Source organism: Bombyx mori, chromosome 9 (assembly GCF_030269925.1).
Source record: "Bombyx mori chromosome 9, ASM3026992v2".
NCBI lineage: Eukaryota > Metazoa > Arthropoda > Insecta > Lepidoptera > Bombycidae > Bombyx > Bombyx mori.
Genome location: NC_085115.1, coordinates 12,217,268 through 12,237,627, shown reverse-complemented (window position 1 = coordinate 12,237,627; position 20,360 = coordinate 12,217,268). Strand labels below are relative to the sequence as shown.

At 37.0% G+C, this 20,360-nt stretch overlaps 2 protein-coding genes across 3 annotated transcripts in view; both read left to right on the top strand.

Moving 5' to 3' along the window:
* The first annotated feature begins 545 nt into the window (after positions 1 to 545).
* Positions 546 to 12,591, top strand: LOC101746157 (DNA polymerase theta). Its single transcript, XM_021351240.3, has 9 exons — positions 546 to 2,843; positions 2,964 to 3,088; positions 3,182 to 5,016; positions 5,094 to 5,268; positions 6,625 to 6,806; positions 7,650 to 7,819; positions 9,504 to 9,831; positions 10,380 to 10,644; positions 12,202 to 12,591. The coding sequence occupies exons 1-9, from the start codon at positions 727 to 729 to the stop codon at positions 12,489 to 12,491; spliced, it is 5,487 nt and encodes a 1,828-aa protein (XP_021206915.3). The 5' UTR covers positions 546 to 726; the 3' UTR covers positions 12,492 to 12,591.
* A 943-nt stretch (positions 12,592 to 13,534) lies between these two features.
* LOC101746401 (tubby-related protein 4) overlaps positions 13,535 to 20,360 on the top strand; it is a 38,601-nt gene continuing 31,775 nt past the window's right edge. The window contains exon 1 of one of the 2 annotated variants that reach the window (XM_038012833.2): positions 13,535 to 13,924. In XM_038012833.2, coding sequence (XP_037868761.2) covers positions 13,829 to 13,924 — 96 coding nt within the window. In that variant the 5' untranslated portion in view covers positions 13,535 to 13,828. The remainder of the gene's footprint in view (positions 13,925 to 20,360) is intronic. The other variant, XM_038012834.2, reaches the window with a different exon arrangement.

The following is a 20,360-nucleotide window of genomic DNA, read 5'->3' as shown; positions in this document are numbered from 1 at the left end:
CCTTATTTCTTACCTCGAATAATATTTTGTTAAGTTGCGTAAAACATAATTCAAGGGTTATTAATTTGGATAGGAATAAATTTGCTTTTAGGTTGAAAAATGAAGAAAGCCATAATATTACACACCGCCAAAGAAGTGAAGAAGTTTCACTTCTTTCAGGTGCAACAAGTTGCACGCGCACTTCTTTTTCTGTCAAATCGACTATTGTAATAGGACAATATCTACAGTTTTCGATTTGGTATACCATTTGTAGGAAGCCTTGTATTAGTAGATCATTTTATAATTACTCGATTTTACTGTCATGTTTTAATACTGAAACCTCATGGTTCTTTAGCTGGTTGCAAGATGTGCTGTGATGCTCGTTGCATTGCGTGATGTCTATGACCGCCGGTAACCACTTCATGTGAGGTGGGCCGTAAATTCCACTACCTAAGTAATGTTAATGTATTAAATTTCGCTGCATTAAAGACAGTTTTTTTTGTATTGCTTATTTGTGTGCGGTTTTTATTCCCTTTGCCTATCGAATGGACAAAAATAACGAATAAAAAATTTAAAAATTCTCAATTTACGTTTGATTTTTGTGTTGTGCTTATTTAATTAATCATTTTATTTAAATCGATGAACTTTATTTAGTAAAATATATGTATATTTCTGTATGTATGCTGCATGTACACATTTATGTACCAATAAAATTATAAACAATTCTCAGTACAATAAAACAAAATAATGGAGAAATGTGATAATGATATAATAGACACACAAATTTTACCGGAACATGTGGAATTCTTAGATAATTGTTTCGACAATTCCTTTGCTTTACAAAGTTCGCTTGTTGTTGTCAAAGAATATCTAGAGAAAAGCGAAAATAAACAGAAGCATGTCAATCGGAGATTTGTAAACACGGCTAGTAATAACAGTTTATTAAATAAAACTGCTGAAGGGAAAATAACTGCTTCGAAAGAAGTACGAAACATTCAAAAATTACAAAGCAGAAAATTGAAAGACTGGGGCCTACCAGTTGAAATTTCAAAAAAGTATGAAGAAAGGGGGATAACAGAAATGTTTGACTGGCAGCTTGCTTGTCTAGGTAATCCGAAAGTACTTTTTGATTGTGCTAATTTAGTTTATTCAGCTCCCACATCTGCTGGAAAGACACTTGTTGCTGAAATACTTACTATTAAGACAGTATTAGAGCGTCAAAAGAAGGTAATCATCATATTACCATTTGTTTCAATTGTGAGGGAAAAGATGTTTTATTTGCAGAATATTTTATCTAGTTCGGGTATTCGGGTTGAAGGTTTCATGGGTTCACAATCTCCGGCTGGTGGTATGCAAAATGTCCATGTTGCCATTTGTACCATAGAGAAAGCAAATAGTATGATTAACCGTCTTCTTGACAATGGTAATATTGAAGATCTGGGTGCTGTGGTTGTTGATGAATTACACTTACTAGGTGACCAAAATAGAGGCTACATTCTAGAACTGTTGCTAACAAAAATAAAGTATGTAACATCCAAGTCAGACTTACTTATACAAGTTATCGGCATGTCAGCTACATTACCCAACCTAGAAACGTTAGCAACTTGGTTGAATGCAGAGCTTTTCATAACTACATTTAGACCAATACCGTTAGAAGAGTATTGCCTTGTGGAAAATAAATATTATGATAAAAATGGAAAATATATTTTAGAGGCAAAACCATCCAACTATGGAGTGTCTTGTAATGATAGTGTATTGAAAATTTGCTTAGAAACTATAAAAGAGGGATGTTCAGTTTTGATATTTTGTATGACAAAGAATAGATGTGAGAGCCTAGCACAGTTATTGTCATCTACTTTTTGTAAAATAGGCTGTGAGGGCAGTGAATTTGGGATGATTTTAAGGAGCCAGTTAAATTCTGAACACATATTGGAAGCTTTGGAACAATTAAAAAACTCTCCTGTTGGGTTAGATCAAGTATTGCAAAAGACCATATCATTTGGTGTTGGTTATCACCATGCAGGGTTGACACTTGATGAAAGAGACATTATTGAAGGGGCCTTCAAATCTGGGGCGATAAGAGTTCTAGTAGCAACCTCAACACTGAGCTCAGGTGTAAATTTGCCTGCTAGAAAAGTCATAATTAGGTCTCCTGTGTTTCAAAAGCAACCCATTAACATATTGTCTTACAAGCAAATGAGTGGTAGGGCAGGAAGAATGGGTAGAGATACTAAAGGTGAGAGCATACTAATTTGTTCTGAGGCAGAGAAGAAAATAGGTTTTAATTTAATGATGGGTGATCTGGACCCGGTTAAGAGTTGCATAGAAACAAAGGAAAAATATATGAGAGCAATACTTGAAATCATTGCTAGCAATATTTCATGCTCGAAACAAGAACTCTTATTATACACTGATTGCACACTTCTTTCTGCTCAAAAAGAAACCTTATCACAAAATTTGATAGTAGAGGACACTTTAAAAGAATTAGAAAATTATGAACTAATTAGAACTCAAAATAATCATAGTGAAAATCACTATGTTGCGACTGCTTTAGGTAAAGCTTGCTTGTCATCTTCAATGGCTCCAAATGATGGATTGACATTATTTTGTGAGTTACAAAAAGCTCGTCAATGTTTGGTATTGGAAACAGATTTACATTTAATATATTTAGTAACACCATACAGCGTGAGCTCTCAGTGGGGTAATATAGATTGGCTGCATTTATTAAATCTGTGGGAATCTCTAACAAAAGCTATGAAAAAAGTTGGTGAATTGGTAGGAGTACAAGAGAGTTTCATTATCAAATGTTTGAGAGGGCTAAATATGAAGCACCTAGATTCAAACAAATTGAATATTCATAAGAGGTGAGTACAACCATATTTTTTGAATTATGTACTAATTGCTTCAGTAAAAAAAATCCTAAATTAATTTATTAATTAATACTTAATATGATAATTTTAATAAAAGTGATATAAAAAAATTAGATTTTACACAGCTCTAGCTTTGCAAGATTTGGTAAATGAAGTGCATCTCTCTAAAGTAGCAAATAAATTTCAATGTGCTCGAGGTTTTTTACAAGGCTTACAGCAAGCATCAGGTACATTTGCAGGTAAAATATTCCAGTGATTTATGAAATATTACATTATAAGACTGGTAATTATTTATTACGTAATAGTAGTTAATATATTTTTAATTTTCTTAGGCATGGTGACAGCTTTCTGTAAACAGTTGGGATGGAAAAGTATGGAAATCCTTATTTCTCAATTTCAAGACCGATTACATTTCGGAATCCAATCTGAATTGTTAGAATTAATGAAATTATCATCTTTAAATGGTATGAGAGCTAGAACTCTCTTTGATGCAGGTTTTGAGACAATATCTAGCATAGCTATAGCTGATACAGATGCTATAGAAAATGTACTTTTAAAATCAGTGCCATTCGAAAGTGCCAAAGAAAGAGAAAATGATGAAAAAGGCGACATAAAGAAGAGAACCAAAATAAAAAATATATGGATCACTGGTTGTTGTGGTATGACTATGAGTGAGGCAGCTAAAAATTTAATTAATGAAGCCAGAAAGTGCCTTGAACAAGAAATAGGGGTAAATGAAATAAAGTGGGCTGTTAAAAATGAAAATTCTGAAAATTTTGAACCCAAAAGGATATTAGGATCAGTACCTAATGATAATAAGAATACATGTGATGATAAAAGTCAAAATAACTTAAATGAACAATTTGAGCAAATTAAAGAGAACAGAAATAATTTTAATTCTCAATCCCACCAGTCAATACTTTCTGTTGTAAATCCACATAAATCCAGTTTAAAAACTGAAACAGATGCTATTATAGTTAAAAAAGTAGTCACCCAATTGTTTGAAGATAATGATGGTGCAGATCAATATGTAAACAATAAAAACGATTTGACTGTGTCTGCATCTTGTGCAAATGATACAATAAATCAGAAGAGTACATTAATTACAAGTAGTGGTGACATTGTCTGGGATTCTCTTAATTTGACAGAAACAGCTTTAGGGAATATAGCAAGGCTTCAGACTCCTTACAAAATACCCAAATCATGTTTAAGCGATGAAGATTTGGCAGCCACTACAATCAATAACATCAAGAACTCTGTGATATCAAGAAATACCTCAGAGAAGGACATAAGTTTATTTTCGTCTGATGGTGAAAATTCAAGTTTATTTGAAGATAGTTTACCTTTGGATTTGATTCCAAGCAAACTACTCCAAGATGTTGAAACTCCGAATAAGAGAGAGCAGTTAGAGGATTTTTACAAAATTAAGTCTAGTAATGGTCTAGAAGAATTGACTGAGTCAGATGAAGTTGAAGAAATGAAATTAGTGTATGAGGAAGACCAAGCTGATAAAACCAATGAAGTCAAGAATTCAATAAAAGACAAACCTTTACAACACTTCAAAAGTCCCATTAAGAGATGTTGTGAAACTGATAGCATACAGACTGTGATAAAGAAGATCAAAGTTGATCTAAAAACAAATATTAATACTTGCCGTAAAGATTGGCCAAAATTACTTGACACCCCCAAACTAGAAAAGTTTTCTATAAAAATTTCCACAAACACCTTGAATTGTTTAATATTAAGGGTCTATGACGTGTTGAATAATTTTACTATTTTGGAGAACTTAGAGGAAGCTTCAGTTTATTTTAATTTTGAAAAATGCAAAAGTGCCAATGAAATTATAGGACGTAGAGTGTTTAATGAATTGAATATAACACAAAAGGGTAATATGTGTACAATAAAGGGAATAGCTTTTTGTTTTAGGAAAACAGAATGCTTTTATTTAGATCTCGTCTCTCTCGATAACAAATTAGACATAATAAAAGATAAAATGAAATCGTGGTTTCAAAAAACTAGTTTAAAATTGAAGATGTTGAATTTAAAAACAATTAATTTACATCTAAAGAAGTGGCTCGGTGTTGACTTAAATTCTATGTGTGTGGATGTTTCTCTGGTGGAGTGGCTAAAGCATAGTGACGAAAGAATACCCGATGTATCTTATTTGGTTCGTATTGTTACTGTTTTGTGAAAATAGTCATTTTCTGATTTTACCTCAGTGAATTTTACATTCATTGTTTTCAGATGAAAAAGTATTCCGGAATGGACTTAGCACAGTTAACTATAAAAGTGGACAATCGTCAAACGAAACTAAAGAACTTGACGTTGGCTCAAGAGTCTTGTGTGAAGGCGTGGGCTATAGAAATGATATCCGAAAAACAACAGAATGCGTTGTATGAAAGCTATCAAAACGCTATAAGTAAGTTAAAACAAACATTTATATCTAATTTTTTTTAATTGTGAGTTTTTTTTATATTCCGTATCCTCCGTGTGTATGTACCATCATTCAGTTTACTTCTGCAGTGCAACTGTTATATAATTGGAATTCATTTTAAAACATAATTTATACTTCGAACTCATCATTCATCATCATCATTATCCTGCCCTGCTCCCAGTTATCTGGGGTCGGCGCAACATGTTTTCTCCTTCCATACTCTTCTATCATATACCATTTCTTTGCTCACTCCCCTTTTACCCATATCGTCTTTCACGCAATCCATCCATTGCTTCTTAGGTCTACCTCTTCCTCTATATCCTTCCACATTCATAGTCAACATTTTCATACCAACCTCATTTTCATTTCGTCTCATCACATGTCCATACCATCCCAAACGCGCACTTCTCAGCTTCTCTGTCACAGGTGCCACTTTCAGACTTCCTCTAACATATTAATTCCGTATTCTATCCATTCTCGTTACTTCGCACATCCATCGCAACTTTCGCATCTCTGCTGCATGCAATCGCCTTTCATCCGCCACTTTAGTGGTCCAATAAGCAACTTCGAACTGATTTTTCAAATTATTTATAAGCGTTATTAACGTTATGATATTTATGGGTTCCGGTAACTGCTTAAGACTATGTGGTCGGTGAGCTACTACACTTATCTACCCTAAAATATACATAAAAACAGGCGATAAATATTTTGTATATATTTACATAAGCGCATACATTACGAGTACAATAATTTAGGATTTATTAGGTTTTCGAAAAAAAGTCGCCCGTATGTTGTCTTCGTGTATTAACGGATGTAATGACAGTTTTCATAAATGAAAATTAATCTAAGCATCGCTTAACAACAATCACAACCCCAAAACATTATTAGTTTGCGTAGTCAATTAGACTCGATCGTACTATCATATGGTCATAGATGAATATTATTATCGCCCTAGACACGTCATTACGGATCCTTCCGATCCATTAGCGGTGCTTTTAGGTACCTCAAGCACCGGTCACCGTCCTGGCCGAACCCGTCGCTTGCGACGAAGGGCTCGACGAGTAAATTAACCCATAGACACAACCCAGTGAGTTTTTCGCCGGATCTTCTCAGTGGGTCACGTTTCCGATCTGCTATTGTTAGGGCCAGTGTTAGCAACACTTCCGGTTTGAGCTCCGTGAGTTCACCTACACGTCAAGGCGAAGCTGAAATAGCCTCTCAAGGCTATCAGCATAGGTAGAAAAAAAAAAAACTCTCGCGATGAACGAATGTTATGTTAGTACATTTAATGAAGAACAAAGTTATTACAAAACGATAAATTATAAATTGTTATACTGACAGACGTAGAAATCAAGGTTTTGAAGATTTTATCGAACTGTGAACTTCATGGAATAGTCGTGGACAAAGAGTTGGTCTCGAGGCTGTTAACCGACGTGCGCGACTCTCAGGATGTCTTGCAGAAGAAAGCCTTCAAGATTTGCGGATATCATTTCAATTTCAACTCATCAAAAGACGTTGCTAAGGTGCGTATTTCTTTAGCTTTATTTTTTAAACACATATTTTATTCCTTTGAATTAAAATAAAATCTCTTAGTAGGTAACCTGCTCGGGCCTGGTTTCATTATTGTACTTCATGTATGTACTGTTTCTTTAATATTATAATATATTAATATAATATTATATTCTAGCTATGTATGATGTTTCATTAAATGCCTTTTTTGCATTTGTCCCTTTTCATGCAGTCATGCATTCCAGTTTGAAGGGTGGGGCAGCCGTTGTACTGTAAAACTGACACTTTTGGTGGTGGCATTTACACTGTAATGTAAAATGCATAATTGGTTGGAAACCATAACATAACATAAACCCGATTGGTATTAAATGTTTACTCCAGTAAACATTTAATACCAACTGGGCCGTGAGTTTGTTCACCCAACTAGTTTGAAACTTGAACTTGAAACGAAACATCCAAGGGGTCGGATCATTGATATATGATAGGTCACGTAAATTAATATTTTATATCCTTCTATAATTCAAATTCACCAGTAGTGTTATTGGATAAATCAATGACCTTTAAAACTAGGTACTTGACAACTGAACATCAGTGAATCGATTGAATTGAATTTTTTTATTATGTATCATCCTTGTACTCTAAAATATAGTAGTTTTCAGTATGTATTCAATAATCATCAAACAATCATCAAAAAACACACCCACCTGCGCACGCATACACATACGCCCGCGCGCACACACACACATACGCACGCACGCACACACACACATACGCACGCACGCACACGCACGCACGCACGCACACACGCACACACGCGTATTGACTATTATAAATACATAATTGTATTAACATTTTAGGTGTTAGGTATATATAACGGTCGTAAAACAAGCACAAGGAAAAGCGTTTTATCATCTCACAACACTCCAATATCTAGTATCGTGATGTACTGGAGAAAGTTGAATGCTATATTAACGAAAATTTTGTACCCGCTCACTGAAAAGGCGTGTATATACAGTAAAGGCGATCGGTAAGTTGTTCATATTAAACTAAATTCATAGAAACATTATCAAAACAAATATATAAAGAGAAGTTTTAAACAAAATATGCTATGGATACGGCTTAAACTCTTAAAGGGTATATATAGATTATCCTTCACCTCACTGCTCAGCACGCGAACAAATTGTATTCAACGTTGGCGAATTTACGAGCTCAAAGCTAGTCAAAAATTAAATACCGGAAACGCAAGGCAAGATCAAGGCCATAAATAAATTAACTGCAACAGGGAATTTTGACTACGGTCAGCGCCAATAAAGTGGGTTTTATTTTATAAAGTTTTATTTTATATAAATATAATTTATTGATTGACACTCATTCCTGATCCTGCGGACCGAATGGTAAACAGCCGACTTCGCTTCGGATCCTCTCGATCCACTAACGGTGCTCTTAGGTATCTCAAGCACCGGTCATAGTTCTCGTCGAACCCGTCGCTTGTGACGGAGGGCTTGGCGAGTAAATTAACCCACAGGCACCCCACTCAGTTTTTGCCGGATCTTCTCAGCGGGTCGCGATTCCAATCCGGTAGTAGATTCATTCGCGAAGCAGTTGCTCTTGAGTTGTTAGGGTTCCTTCGGAGGCGCTCGGGCAGCTGTTAGCAAATCCCACCACTCCTGGCTGATCCTTTGGTCGCCCACCTGTCCTGGTGAAACTGGAAAGGCTCCGGGCCACCAGAAATCCTTCAATCATATGAAAAAACCTTATTGGAGTTTCCCCTTGGCTTCCGCAAGGCATTGAATGTTATAAATTACTTTAGGCATGTAACCACATTTGGACAAAACTATTTCCTGATGCATTAAAGGCTCCAAAAATATATATAGAGCAATATAGTATAGTTGTTGCAAAGCACGACTGCGCGCCACCGAATATTATTAGTTTTGTTTCCAATCTCGATAACGTAATTGGGAACAAGTGAAGCTTGTTATTAGTAACGTGGCACATTTCATTGTTAAAAACTTTTAATGATGTGTTATAAAAGGACTACGTGTTCTTCGGGATTATCTGCTTTTAAATTTTGGGTCACGTTTTTTACAGTTATTTCATGACATGTTTTAAATTGATTAAACAATCAAGCAATTTATGACTTTTAAATTTTGAATTTAATATATATAGGAGTCCAAAATCAAACCTAGATATCTAATTTAGATACCTAGAAACCTGTTTGATTTTGATCATCTGTAAAAGTTTACTAATGTGGGAAAATGCAAAAAAAGCAGCTCGCCGTGGCTCCTCGGGTTCTTCCAAAAAGTTCACTGAATTAAAGTTCTCCGTCATTAACTACCATTTTACTGAGACTTTATAGTGATATCATCTTATATTCTCTGGTTTCATTTAATTTCACCCCAATTGACTTAGTCTCAAATTAATCAACTTAATCTCATTTTGCTTCATGTAATTTTGCCATTTGCCATTACTATTTATTAATTGAAGATTTTTACAACATTGTGTTTTGCCACTAGATAGTTTCGAAATCTTAGTTAACTATAGGCAGCATTTTGGTTCAGGTCTTGGCATTGTGGGTGACGGTAACCACTCACCATCAGGTGGGCCGTATGCTCGTCTGTCTACAAGGGCAATAAAAAAAACACCGCTAAAGAGATGGGAAAAGCTGAGAAACTCGCTCGGACCAAACCTAAATAGCCTTTTGTTGTCCTCAGGATAATGTCGTCGTATTCAACATTCACTTGTACGGGTAGGATCACGATGCACGAACCGAATCTACAGAACGTTCCTCGCACGTTTTCCATTCCACTACGTTACCTAACCTTTGACAACACCACAAGTGACGAAGTCATAGAATTCAACTGCAGGAACGTATTCAGAGCCGCCCCGGGCTCGGTCATGGTGTCTGCGGACTACTGTCAGCTGGAGATGAGGCTTTTGACGCATTTCAGCGAGGACAGTGCCCTGACTAGAATCATGAAGTCCAATGTTGACGTGTTTAAGTCTATTGCGGCTTCTTGGAGCGACGTACCCGAAGGAGAGGTAATTTTAAAAATCGCCTACCCACATATAAAATAAATTGAATTTTTTTGTGTAGTTCCCATTTTGAGGAGAGTTGAAGAATATACGAAGTGACAGCATTGACATTGTCATTTATAAGAGTTAGGTCTAGAAATCATTGACCATCACATTGAAAAAAATGGCCTTGGACTTTTCAGCTTTTTATTTGTAAGATTGGATTTGTCAGGGAAAAGGAATATAAAATGCAACTAGCGCACCCGACAAACGTTGCGTATACACGTTTTAAATCTGAAAATAATAAACACTTTTAATCATTTGTAACAATATGGACTGTTTTAATGATTTCTTTATTTAATTTTTTTTAATTCTAATACCAATTGTGTATCGAAATTATTCTCGAATTTACTGGAAAATAACAATTTTTTTTATCAAAATCGGTCCCAGACCTTTAAGAAGAGTTCACTGACATACACACTGACAGTATAATTAAATACATTAAGATAGTATAGTAAATCTTATCAGATCTATCCTATTTCTATGTTATTAAATGTTCCTTAAATAACTTTTAGGTAGACGACGATCTTCGCCAAAAGGCCAAACAACTTTGCTACGGCATTATATACGGAATGGGAAATAAGACCTTATCCCAACATTTAGACGTCTCGGAAATGGAGGCGTCATTATTTATGGATTCGTTCGAGAGAACCTATCCAGCCATCAGAGTGTTCACTAAATCTGTAATCGAGGAGTGTAAGAGGCAGGGCTTCGTCGAAACTTTGAGCGGCCGACGGAGATATCTTCCGGATATAACCAGTCATATTACATCTAGACGCAGTAAGTGTCCTCGACTCTTTGAAGTACGTCTCGGAGAAATATTAGTACTGTCGTCACGACAAAACTTTAGTATTTGGACCTCGAATTTTCGAAATTGTGTATTTTTTGTTTTGAATATGTCATTGATTGGATGAACGGGCCTTGCGCCCACGGTTAAGGGTTGACCGAAGTTAATCTATTTTGAGAAATGACTGTCCTTAAACTTTAAACCGGAACAAATCTGCGGCAGCAATACGCAGGATTATGGTTCCTATACGTGCGAGCTTACAGATACGTCTTAGTTTTTTTTGTTTTTTTTTTGTTTTTTTTTTTGTTTTGCTTAAATAGGTCGACGAGCTCACAGCCCACCTGATGTCAAGTGGAGCCCATAAACACCAACAACGTAATTCTAGCAAACCACCTTGAGACATGAGTTCTTAATCTCATTTCCAGAGTAAGACTGCTGCACCCTTCAAACCGAAATGTATTACTGTATCTCGGCAGAAATAGGCGGGTCGGTGGTACCTACCCGCGTGGGCTCACAATAATACATAATTATGTAGAACACACACTAAAAATAAAATTCGTATCGTGTAATAAAATATTAGTACATAATAAAAGTTATATAGTGAATACTTTTAAAGTATCGGAATTTGAATAGCTCTTTTCAATTCGTAACAATGTCGGTACTTTATGTATCAGGTTCGTTGTTGCCTATACATTGTAAACCGTGAACGTTCGTCCGTGGCTTAATAAGCATGACGTCTTGTGTAGGCACTCGTCATGTTACTATGCCTAAGAGAGTGAGGGGGTCCTTAAAAGACTTGGGAGAGACTGTGTGAAAAAAGAATTTGCATGAGAATGGTGTGAGTGTAGCAATGACGTTTGATTGGTCTGAATGGAAAAAGAAGACATGCTGCGCTGATCCCACACAGTGGTATAAGAAGGGCGAGAAGAATTGCCTTCTACCAATAATCGTAATTTAGCCACGATCAGACCTTCAGATGTAGATAGATTTTATGACCCGCATACTCCATTTTGTTTTCCATATAAGTAGTTTCTTGTAAAGGTGGGAAAAATTTGTTGGTAAACTAGACTAGCTTTTACACGCGGCTTTAAGCGCCATAATTTGGACGCGCATGATATATTTCCTCGGAATAGTCCTTTTTCTGGACGAAATTCTTACAATGTATGCTTTTCTGTATCGTAACGTTTTCTTTACGTTTAACGTTGATTTACTGGCGGTAGGACCTCTTGTGAGTCCGTACGGGTAGGTACCACCACCCTGCCTATTTCTGCCGTGAAGCAGTAATACGTTTCGGTTTGAAGGGTGGGGCAGCCGTTGTAGCTATACTGAGATCTTAGAATTTATATCTCAAGGTGGGTGGCGCATTTACGTTGTAGATGTCTATGGGCCCCAGTGACCACTTAACACCAGGTGGGCTGTGAGTTCGTCGCAACTAACTAAGCAATAAAAAAAAAGTGCTTTTGTTGATCCGCCGTCTCATGACCGAGACGTAGGCACACTACGTGACCAGCACCTAGACCTGTATACATGACTACAAATGTGTTTAACAGATACCGCAGAACGTCAGGCTGTGAATACAATGATACAAGGTTCCGCTGCGGACATTGCGAAGTCTGCAATGTGCTCCATTGAAGACGGAATAAATAGTTTCAATCCTAAACCACGCCTTATATTACAAATGCACGACGAGCTCATCTATGAGGTTCACGAAACAAACAAATCACGTTTTATATCTCTCATGAAAAGTGTTATGGAAGATACAGTCGAGCTGAAAGTTCCTTTGCCCGTCAAATTGAAGTGCGGCTACACGTGGGGCGCCCTTGACGAAGTCGCGCTCTGATGACTCGTTCCGCGATACAAAAATAAAACCTCCTTCTATAATATAATATGTAGCTTTGTATTCTTTTTTCGAATAATAAAATAAATAATTTTTGAATTGATTCTGTTGTACTCATTTCTTTGTTTTTATGAAAGAACCTAAAATTTTCAGTGAATTAATTATTTACGTAAGTGCCGTGAGCTATCACGTGCGTTGACAGGCCGCGCGGTAAGTATAAGGTACATAAAGGGTGCATGAATTAACCGTGATGGAAATCGTACACGTGTAAGACTGTAAAATATAAGTTTTATTCGTTTAAAGATAATTCACATACAGTTTATTAAGATATTTCATTATTTACTATTGCAATGAAAAACTAAGATGCCGTTTCAAATTAGGTTTAAAATTTTTGCGCAAAATTTACACTGTTAACGCAAACTCGGTTGAATCATAAAATAGTTTCATTAACTGGTCTTGGCTCGGCGTACTGCTGTGAGAACATTTGCAACGCTGATCACCTAATTTTCAGGAAATCTATTTATAGAACTGTAGGTATCGTGAGAACGAGGCGTCTTAAGATTATCTCTTAATAGAGAAGTATGGATTTTCGATTTTCCTTTAAATGAAACATAATTGTAGTATATATAGATCTAATTAAATCGTATATAAATATTAATACGTGAAGCAAAAACGTTGTACCCCTTTTTACAAAAATTGCACTGACGGAGGAGTATGAAATTTCCCACACTTATAGAGAATATAGAGGAGCGCAGAATGTTAATTATTTTTAATTATGCATAAAAAAGTCATAAAATTCAATAAAGACAACATTACACACCCTATCATGTATTTAAATATATATTATTCTAATAGTGTTTGAGAATACAACCATAATAATGTTTATAAAGTAAATTTCAATTAACTATAGTCGAATTTCGACTACTGCGGGATCACTAGTAATAACAAAAACGGATAGTTAGTATTAAGACAGCGAGGTGATATTTTTTTAATTTTCAGCGCCATTTTTGTTTGTAGTCGAAGGGGTTTCCCACCTTTTCTTTGCGTGAGTGTAGGCTCGCTAGAGGTCGCGGGGTGTGCGCGGCGCTCCTTGCGCGCAATCAATACCCTGCGCAACCCGCGTCGTGCCTGAAGGCTCGCCTGTCACCCTCCGTAACGTCAGCAGAGCGCCTGACGCTCGAACCTCGCGCTCAACGTTATCATAAAACAGCCGTATTCGATAAAGAAATGTCCACTCTGAATACGGACATCGAATCTTTTCAATAGCGTCACTAACGCTTGCGGCCGCGGCGTGATTTGACGATGTCCGCACTCTGATATTTACATGTTAAATTACGAAGATGCATCTTCACTTCGAGAGAAACGTGAATGCGAAATGTGACTGCACCATATTGTCGCTGTCGTGGATGGGCAAGGTGCCCGACGAACTTCCCGAGGTAAGACAGATACATAAATCGTTTTCACTGAACTAGTGTTGGCAAAAAAGATTCACGGTCGCCGCAGTACTGCATTTTCAAGTCTTATGTTTATATTTAGAATCTCTGCGTACAGTACTTACCGTGCCTACTCTAATATTAGCGTTCCTAAATCACGTAAGGTAAGTACATACATTGCACGAAAACTCGAATATTTGCTTTAATTATGTTATTAAATCGACATGCTGCTTAAGTAAACCTCTGACTGTTGCATAATGCTACCTATGTGCCGCGTTAGCTAATTCGGATTTGAAATACTTGTGTAGTACAAATACATTTACATTTTTACTCGTTTCATTAAAGTTGAAAGAGCGAGAATTTATACCTGAGCGTTTAAGACTGACGTCACATTGAATTCACTACGTCATGTTAGAAAATTTAAAAAGTTTTTTATTTATTTATTGCTTAGGTGGGTGGACGAGCTCACAGCCCACCTAGTGTTAAGTGGTTACTGGAGCCCATAGACATCCACAACGTAAATGCGCCACCCACCTTGAGATACAAGTTCTAAGGTCTCAAGTATAGTTACAAGTATAGTGTGAAACTAATATGATGACCCAGTAATACAGTAAGAACAGTACATAATTAATATGTATCAAATTATGTCGTTCAGGTATATAGAAAAGTAATTTACAGAATTCAAAAATAAATTAGCGTTGTATACCTAATGTTTAATGCCGACGGATTCGGAAGCGTATTATTTTGTCATGAATATCGAAAACTTTATAAGTATGTCACATTTGATTTAATAAATATTACATTTTTAATATTAAGCATCAAATTCAATACTGAAATCTTTAAAGTTGAAACATTTTATAAGACTTAAGTATGTACGTTCACCTAGATTTGAATACCAGCCTATCTCTTCTTGTTGGTGTCGTATAGGCGACTACAGGATTCACTTGAAAATGGGCAGGAATTCCTAATGCACCAGCATATTGTGATGGTTTTCTGCATTTACTGTTATTAGGGCGTAATCTAAGCCACTATGGATGAGCCACTGGACGGTCATCAGAGTGATACTTGGAGCTACCGCGATATAATTAAAACTTTGTCTTAAGATGTATGACGGTATTCACGTTGCATCTATGGGAATCTCTAGACACTCATACCCGATCCTGTAGACCGAAAGATAAACAGTCGACGTCGCCCAAAACACGACATTACGGATCCTCCCGATCCATTAACGGTGCTTTTAGGTACCACAAGCACCGGTCACCGCCCTCGTCGAACCCGTCGCTTGCGACGAAGGGCTCGACGAGCGAATTAACCCATAGACACAGCCCACTGAGTTTCTCGCCGGATCTTCTCAGTGGGTCGCGTTTCCGATCCGGTGGTAGATTCTGCGAAGCATTACTCTTGCTAGGGTCAGTGTTAGCATCACTCCGGTTTGAGCCCCGTGAGCTCACCTACTAGTTAAGGTTACGCTGAAATAGCCTCTCAAAGCTATCAGCATATTTCGCAAAAAAAATACATTTTTTCGTCTCTAGACGCCTGAATGCGTGTTTATTTCTGTTCTAATCATCAGTATCCTGTTAATATAATACAGACATAACAATCCATTAACATACTGTAACGAAAACGCTAATTCTGTTAAGTTTTAAAAAGTATTTTTTCATAATTAGGCAGAACGAACGAGCTCATTTACAATACGTACTTGGTGTTAAATGGTTACCGGAGGTCATTAACCCACCAGTTAGGTGAAACGAGAATAAGTCCTTGAAACTCCTCGTGGTAAGACGGGAAAAGGAGGCCATCGATAGATCAAAGCGTAAAGCCACAAACCTTGTGGCATGAGTCGAAGTCTCAATTGTATAACAAACCGAAATGCATAGATGCTTGGTACATTTTCATTTTAAGAATATAGCCTTTCCGCATTTTGTTGTGACTCACACAAGTCACACACCACTGACAATTCATTTGTTAAAACAAATCGTGCTGTTTCTATTGTGTATTGACGGCACGCCAAAAGCCTTTATTAAAGTGCCAACAGTTTAAATACATTTGAAATAAGACGCAATGAATGAAGCATAGTGCACGAAGAAACATATTGTTATTTTTCAACTTTGACATTATTTTGTAGGTACCCTGATTACTCATAAAATAGAGTAGGCTTTAAATAATGTGTACCTAATCAAAACATTAAAGACAAAAAGTACAATCTAAGGATAGAAATTAACCGCAGTGCAAGGCACATACCGATTGAAAAAGAAAAATATAAAAATAATATTAATGATGCTATTTTAAACATAAAAATAAGTGAAATATTTAAACGTAAAATACATAATATGATCAATACATCAATGCATTGTACAAAAGCCACACTAATCAGATTATTTACCATAATACAAATTAAATAAATTGATAACTAATCAGTACAAAAACTAATTAGACACATCAAAATTGGGGACAACTCACATAGGTACGGTGAGACCATAAACTAGGATAACTCTATGCTTACCATAGTATACTTTAAATTTATACATACAAATACAGGTAACCCTGCTACAACACGATAGACACGTTCCTACAAAGTCCCGTGTTGTGGAAAAACGCGTTATGAGACTAGAAGACAGTACATACAAAAAACGAGAGTAATTTTTCCGAAGGAAACATTTCAACTATGCCTGTATATATTTTTTTACCTAATATACATAAAAATAAGCTGGAAAATTTCGGTTATTCCCATTTAATTTGTATTCATAGAGCATACTGGTGGTAGGACCTCTTGTGAGTCCGCGCGGGTGGGTACCACCACCCTGCGTATTTCTGCTGTGAAGCAGTAATGCGTTTCGGTTTGAAGGGTGGGGCAGCCGTTGTAACTATACTTGAGACCTTAGAACTTATATCTCAAGGTGGGTGGCGCATTTGCGTGATGTCTATGGGCTCCAGTAACCACTTAACACCAGGTGGGCTGTGAGGTCGTCCATCCATCTAAGCAATAAAAAAAAATGTTATTGTCTAAATAATTTTAAACAAAAATCTCGTTATTGTGTTGTAGAAGTACCTACCGTGTTATAGGAGGGTTACATGTATGGGTATTTGACTCCCAAAATTAAATAACTCTGTTCCTTGCATTAAAGGGGTCGCGAATTGGGAATCGAATGGCTATTTAATTCTCAACAGTCAGGAGTCGCTTCCTAACCGAGCGTTCAAAACGTAATAAATAACCTTTGTAGTAGCTTATCCTGTTCTCGAATGGAGGTTTCAATTTTAAACAGTTTCGATATGAAACAGCTCGCTGAAAGCAACGAAGTAATACCTCTTACGTCTGGTTCTTTACTGGTGGTAGGACGTCTTGTGAGTCCGCACGGGTAGGTACCATCACCCGGTCTATTTCTGCCGTGAAGCAGTAAAGCGTTTCGGTTTCAAGGTCGCAGCCGTTTTACTGTTAAAAGTGAGACCTTTCTCATATCTCAATATGGGTGGCGGCATTTACGTTGTAGATGTCTATGGCCTCCGATAGCCACTTAACACCAGGTGGGCCGTGAGCTCGTCCAACTATCTAAGGCATTAAAAAAAAATCAAAGTATTAATGTTGGAATAGGTGCTTTCATATTTATCTAACGATGACAGTCTAATAACTAAACGAAGAAAGCGAAGTATTAGAAGCCGCGGTCCCATAGACACAGCCTACGAGTTTCTCGCCGAATCTTCTCAGTGGGTCGCGTTTCCGATCCAGTGGTTATTCTGCGAAGCACTGCTCTTGCTAGGGCCAGTGTTAGCAAAACTTCTGGTTTGAGCCCCGTAAGCTCATCTACACGTCAAGGCGAAGCTGAAATGGCCTCTCAAGGTTATCAGCATAGGTAGGAAAAAAAAGAAGCCGCGGCTTGGCGGTTCCCATGGCATGGCTTGTGTGCATGAAAGACGATGACGTGATTGATGACAAGGGGTGTCTCTTGTTTACGTGTAATAAAAATCTACATAACGAAGTGTTATAAATAATTTAAAAAAATGGAATATAAACAGAATATGTAGATTAAAAAAAAATCCTAATAAAAATATAAAAATTGCATGTAGCAACTCCGAAATTAATCACCTAATCATTACTAGTGGTAGGATCTCTTGTGAGTCCACGCGGGTAGGTACCTACCTGCCTCCTGGCACCACTGCCTATTTCTGCCGGGAAGCAGTAATGCGTTTCGGTTTGAAAGGTGGGGCAGCCGTTGTAACTATACTGAGACCTTAGAACAGATACTTCAAGGTGGGTGGCGCATTTACGTCGTAGATGTCTATGTGCTCCAGTAACCACTTAACACTGGGTGAGCTGTGAGCTCGTCCACCCATCTAAACAATAAAAAAAAACAATAAAAAAGGTTTTGATAAATTCAATAAAACAAATGAGATTCCGCCTGAGAAACAATAAATGTATAAATAAATATATGCGGTTTTCAGCGATACTTTAGGGCTAGTAAGTGCGTGGAATGTTCATATGAAATCACGATTAGAGATTGTCCTAGAATTCTCATGACAATAACTTAGCCTACGTTAACACACCAGGTTCACAAAAATACAAGAGAATAAGAGCTTTGTAGAAAAGGAATTCCGGGAGATTCATTAGACACATAGCGCAGAAACACCCATTATGTTGGGATCTCATCAAGTTAGATATCTAAGGTCTTACATTACTTTCGTATTAAGTACGTCCCAATCTATGTTATGGTAGATTCGCCGCTAGTGCTCTGGAACTAAGGGCCTCAATTTAATTAATTTTCTTCGTCTAGCTGCTAGTTCTTGGATTATTTAAGTTCAATTTGATACCCTGCTAGGGATCAATTTTGTTTCGCTTTAGTAGGTATGTAATGCCCAATTTACGATTCCTATGTTCAGGCTAGGCATTGAATATTTAACACTTTATTTGACAACGAGTTTCCTTTTATACTTTTCGTTACGTAAATACTTGGAGTGGACAAGATATAAAAATATTAAATATAATTTGAGAAATACAATCTTAAAATTCGAAATTGTGGATACTTAACTTGCCTCTAAAACCTGAAGAGGATGATCAAAAATAACTAGTCAGGTCATAAGTATTGTCACACAGTAAAAACTTTTCTTTTAGAATGCTGGTCACAAAAAAGTTTATTGAATTCGAATTTCGGATTGTTCATGAAAATAAAAATGTATACTTTTAGAATTTTACTCATTTTTAAATATGCAGTGGACGCTTAAAGAAGACCGTGTTGCAGTTATTGCGTTGCATCGTTGCGGTTACGCGCCAATTCAAATTTTTAACATACTGAATAATTTGAATATAACCAAAAGACTCGTTTATCGTACCATCAAACGATACAATGAAGACTTTAGTGTAGATGACAGGTCAAGAAGTGGTCGCCCTCGGTCTGTTAGGACTCCAGCAGTTATAAAAGCTGTGAAGGCGAAAAGTCAAAGAAATCCCAAACGTAAGCAGAAACTGTTGGCCCTTCAGATGGGGTTAAGCAGAACCACGGTGAAAAGGGTGTTAAATGAAGACTTAGGGCTTCGGGCATATCGAAGAAAAACAGGACATCGTTTGAATGCTCGTCTAATGGACCTGAGACTGAAGAGATGCCGCGCTTTGTTGAAGCGGTACGCGGGAAAAAAATATCGGGAAATTCTTTTTTCGGATGAAAAAATTTTTACCGTAGAAGAGACCTACAACAAACAAAATGATAAGGTGTACGCACACAGTAGTGAAGAAGCGAGCAACCGTATTCCGCGTGTCCAACGAGGTCATTTTCCATCCTCGCTCATGGTATGGTTGGGAGTTTCTTATTGGGACTTAACAGAGGTACATTTTTGTGAGAAAGGTGTAAAAACGAATGCATTTGTGTATCAAAATACAGTCCTGACGAACCGTGTGGAACCTGTTTCTCATACCATGTTCAATAACCGGCACTGGGTATTCCAACAAGATTCGGCGCCAGCTCATAGAGCGAAGAGCACACAAGACTGGCTGGCGGCGCGTTAAATCGACTTCATCCGGCACGAAGACTGGCCCTCCTCCAGTCCAGATTTGAATCCGTTAGATTACAAGATATGGCAACACTTGGAGGAAAAGGTGTGCTCAAAGCCTCATCCCAATTTGGAGTCACTCAAGACATCCTTGATTAAGGCAGCCGCCGATATTGACATGGACCTCGTTCGTGCTGCGATAGACGACTGGCCGCGCAGATTGAAGGCCTGTATTCAAAATCACGGAGGTCATTTTGAATAATCTTTAGTGTCATAAGAATCTATATTTTGTTAAGTTCATTTTGGTATATGAATGGTTACATAATGAATAAACGTGTTTCAATTATTTTACATTAAACATGTGACAGAATTTATGACCTGACTAGGTATATATTGTTTTTATTTTCAGAAGCTTTTCTAAACTTATTTCTAGTTTGTTGTTGTTGTTTTTTTTGTTCTGGTC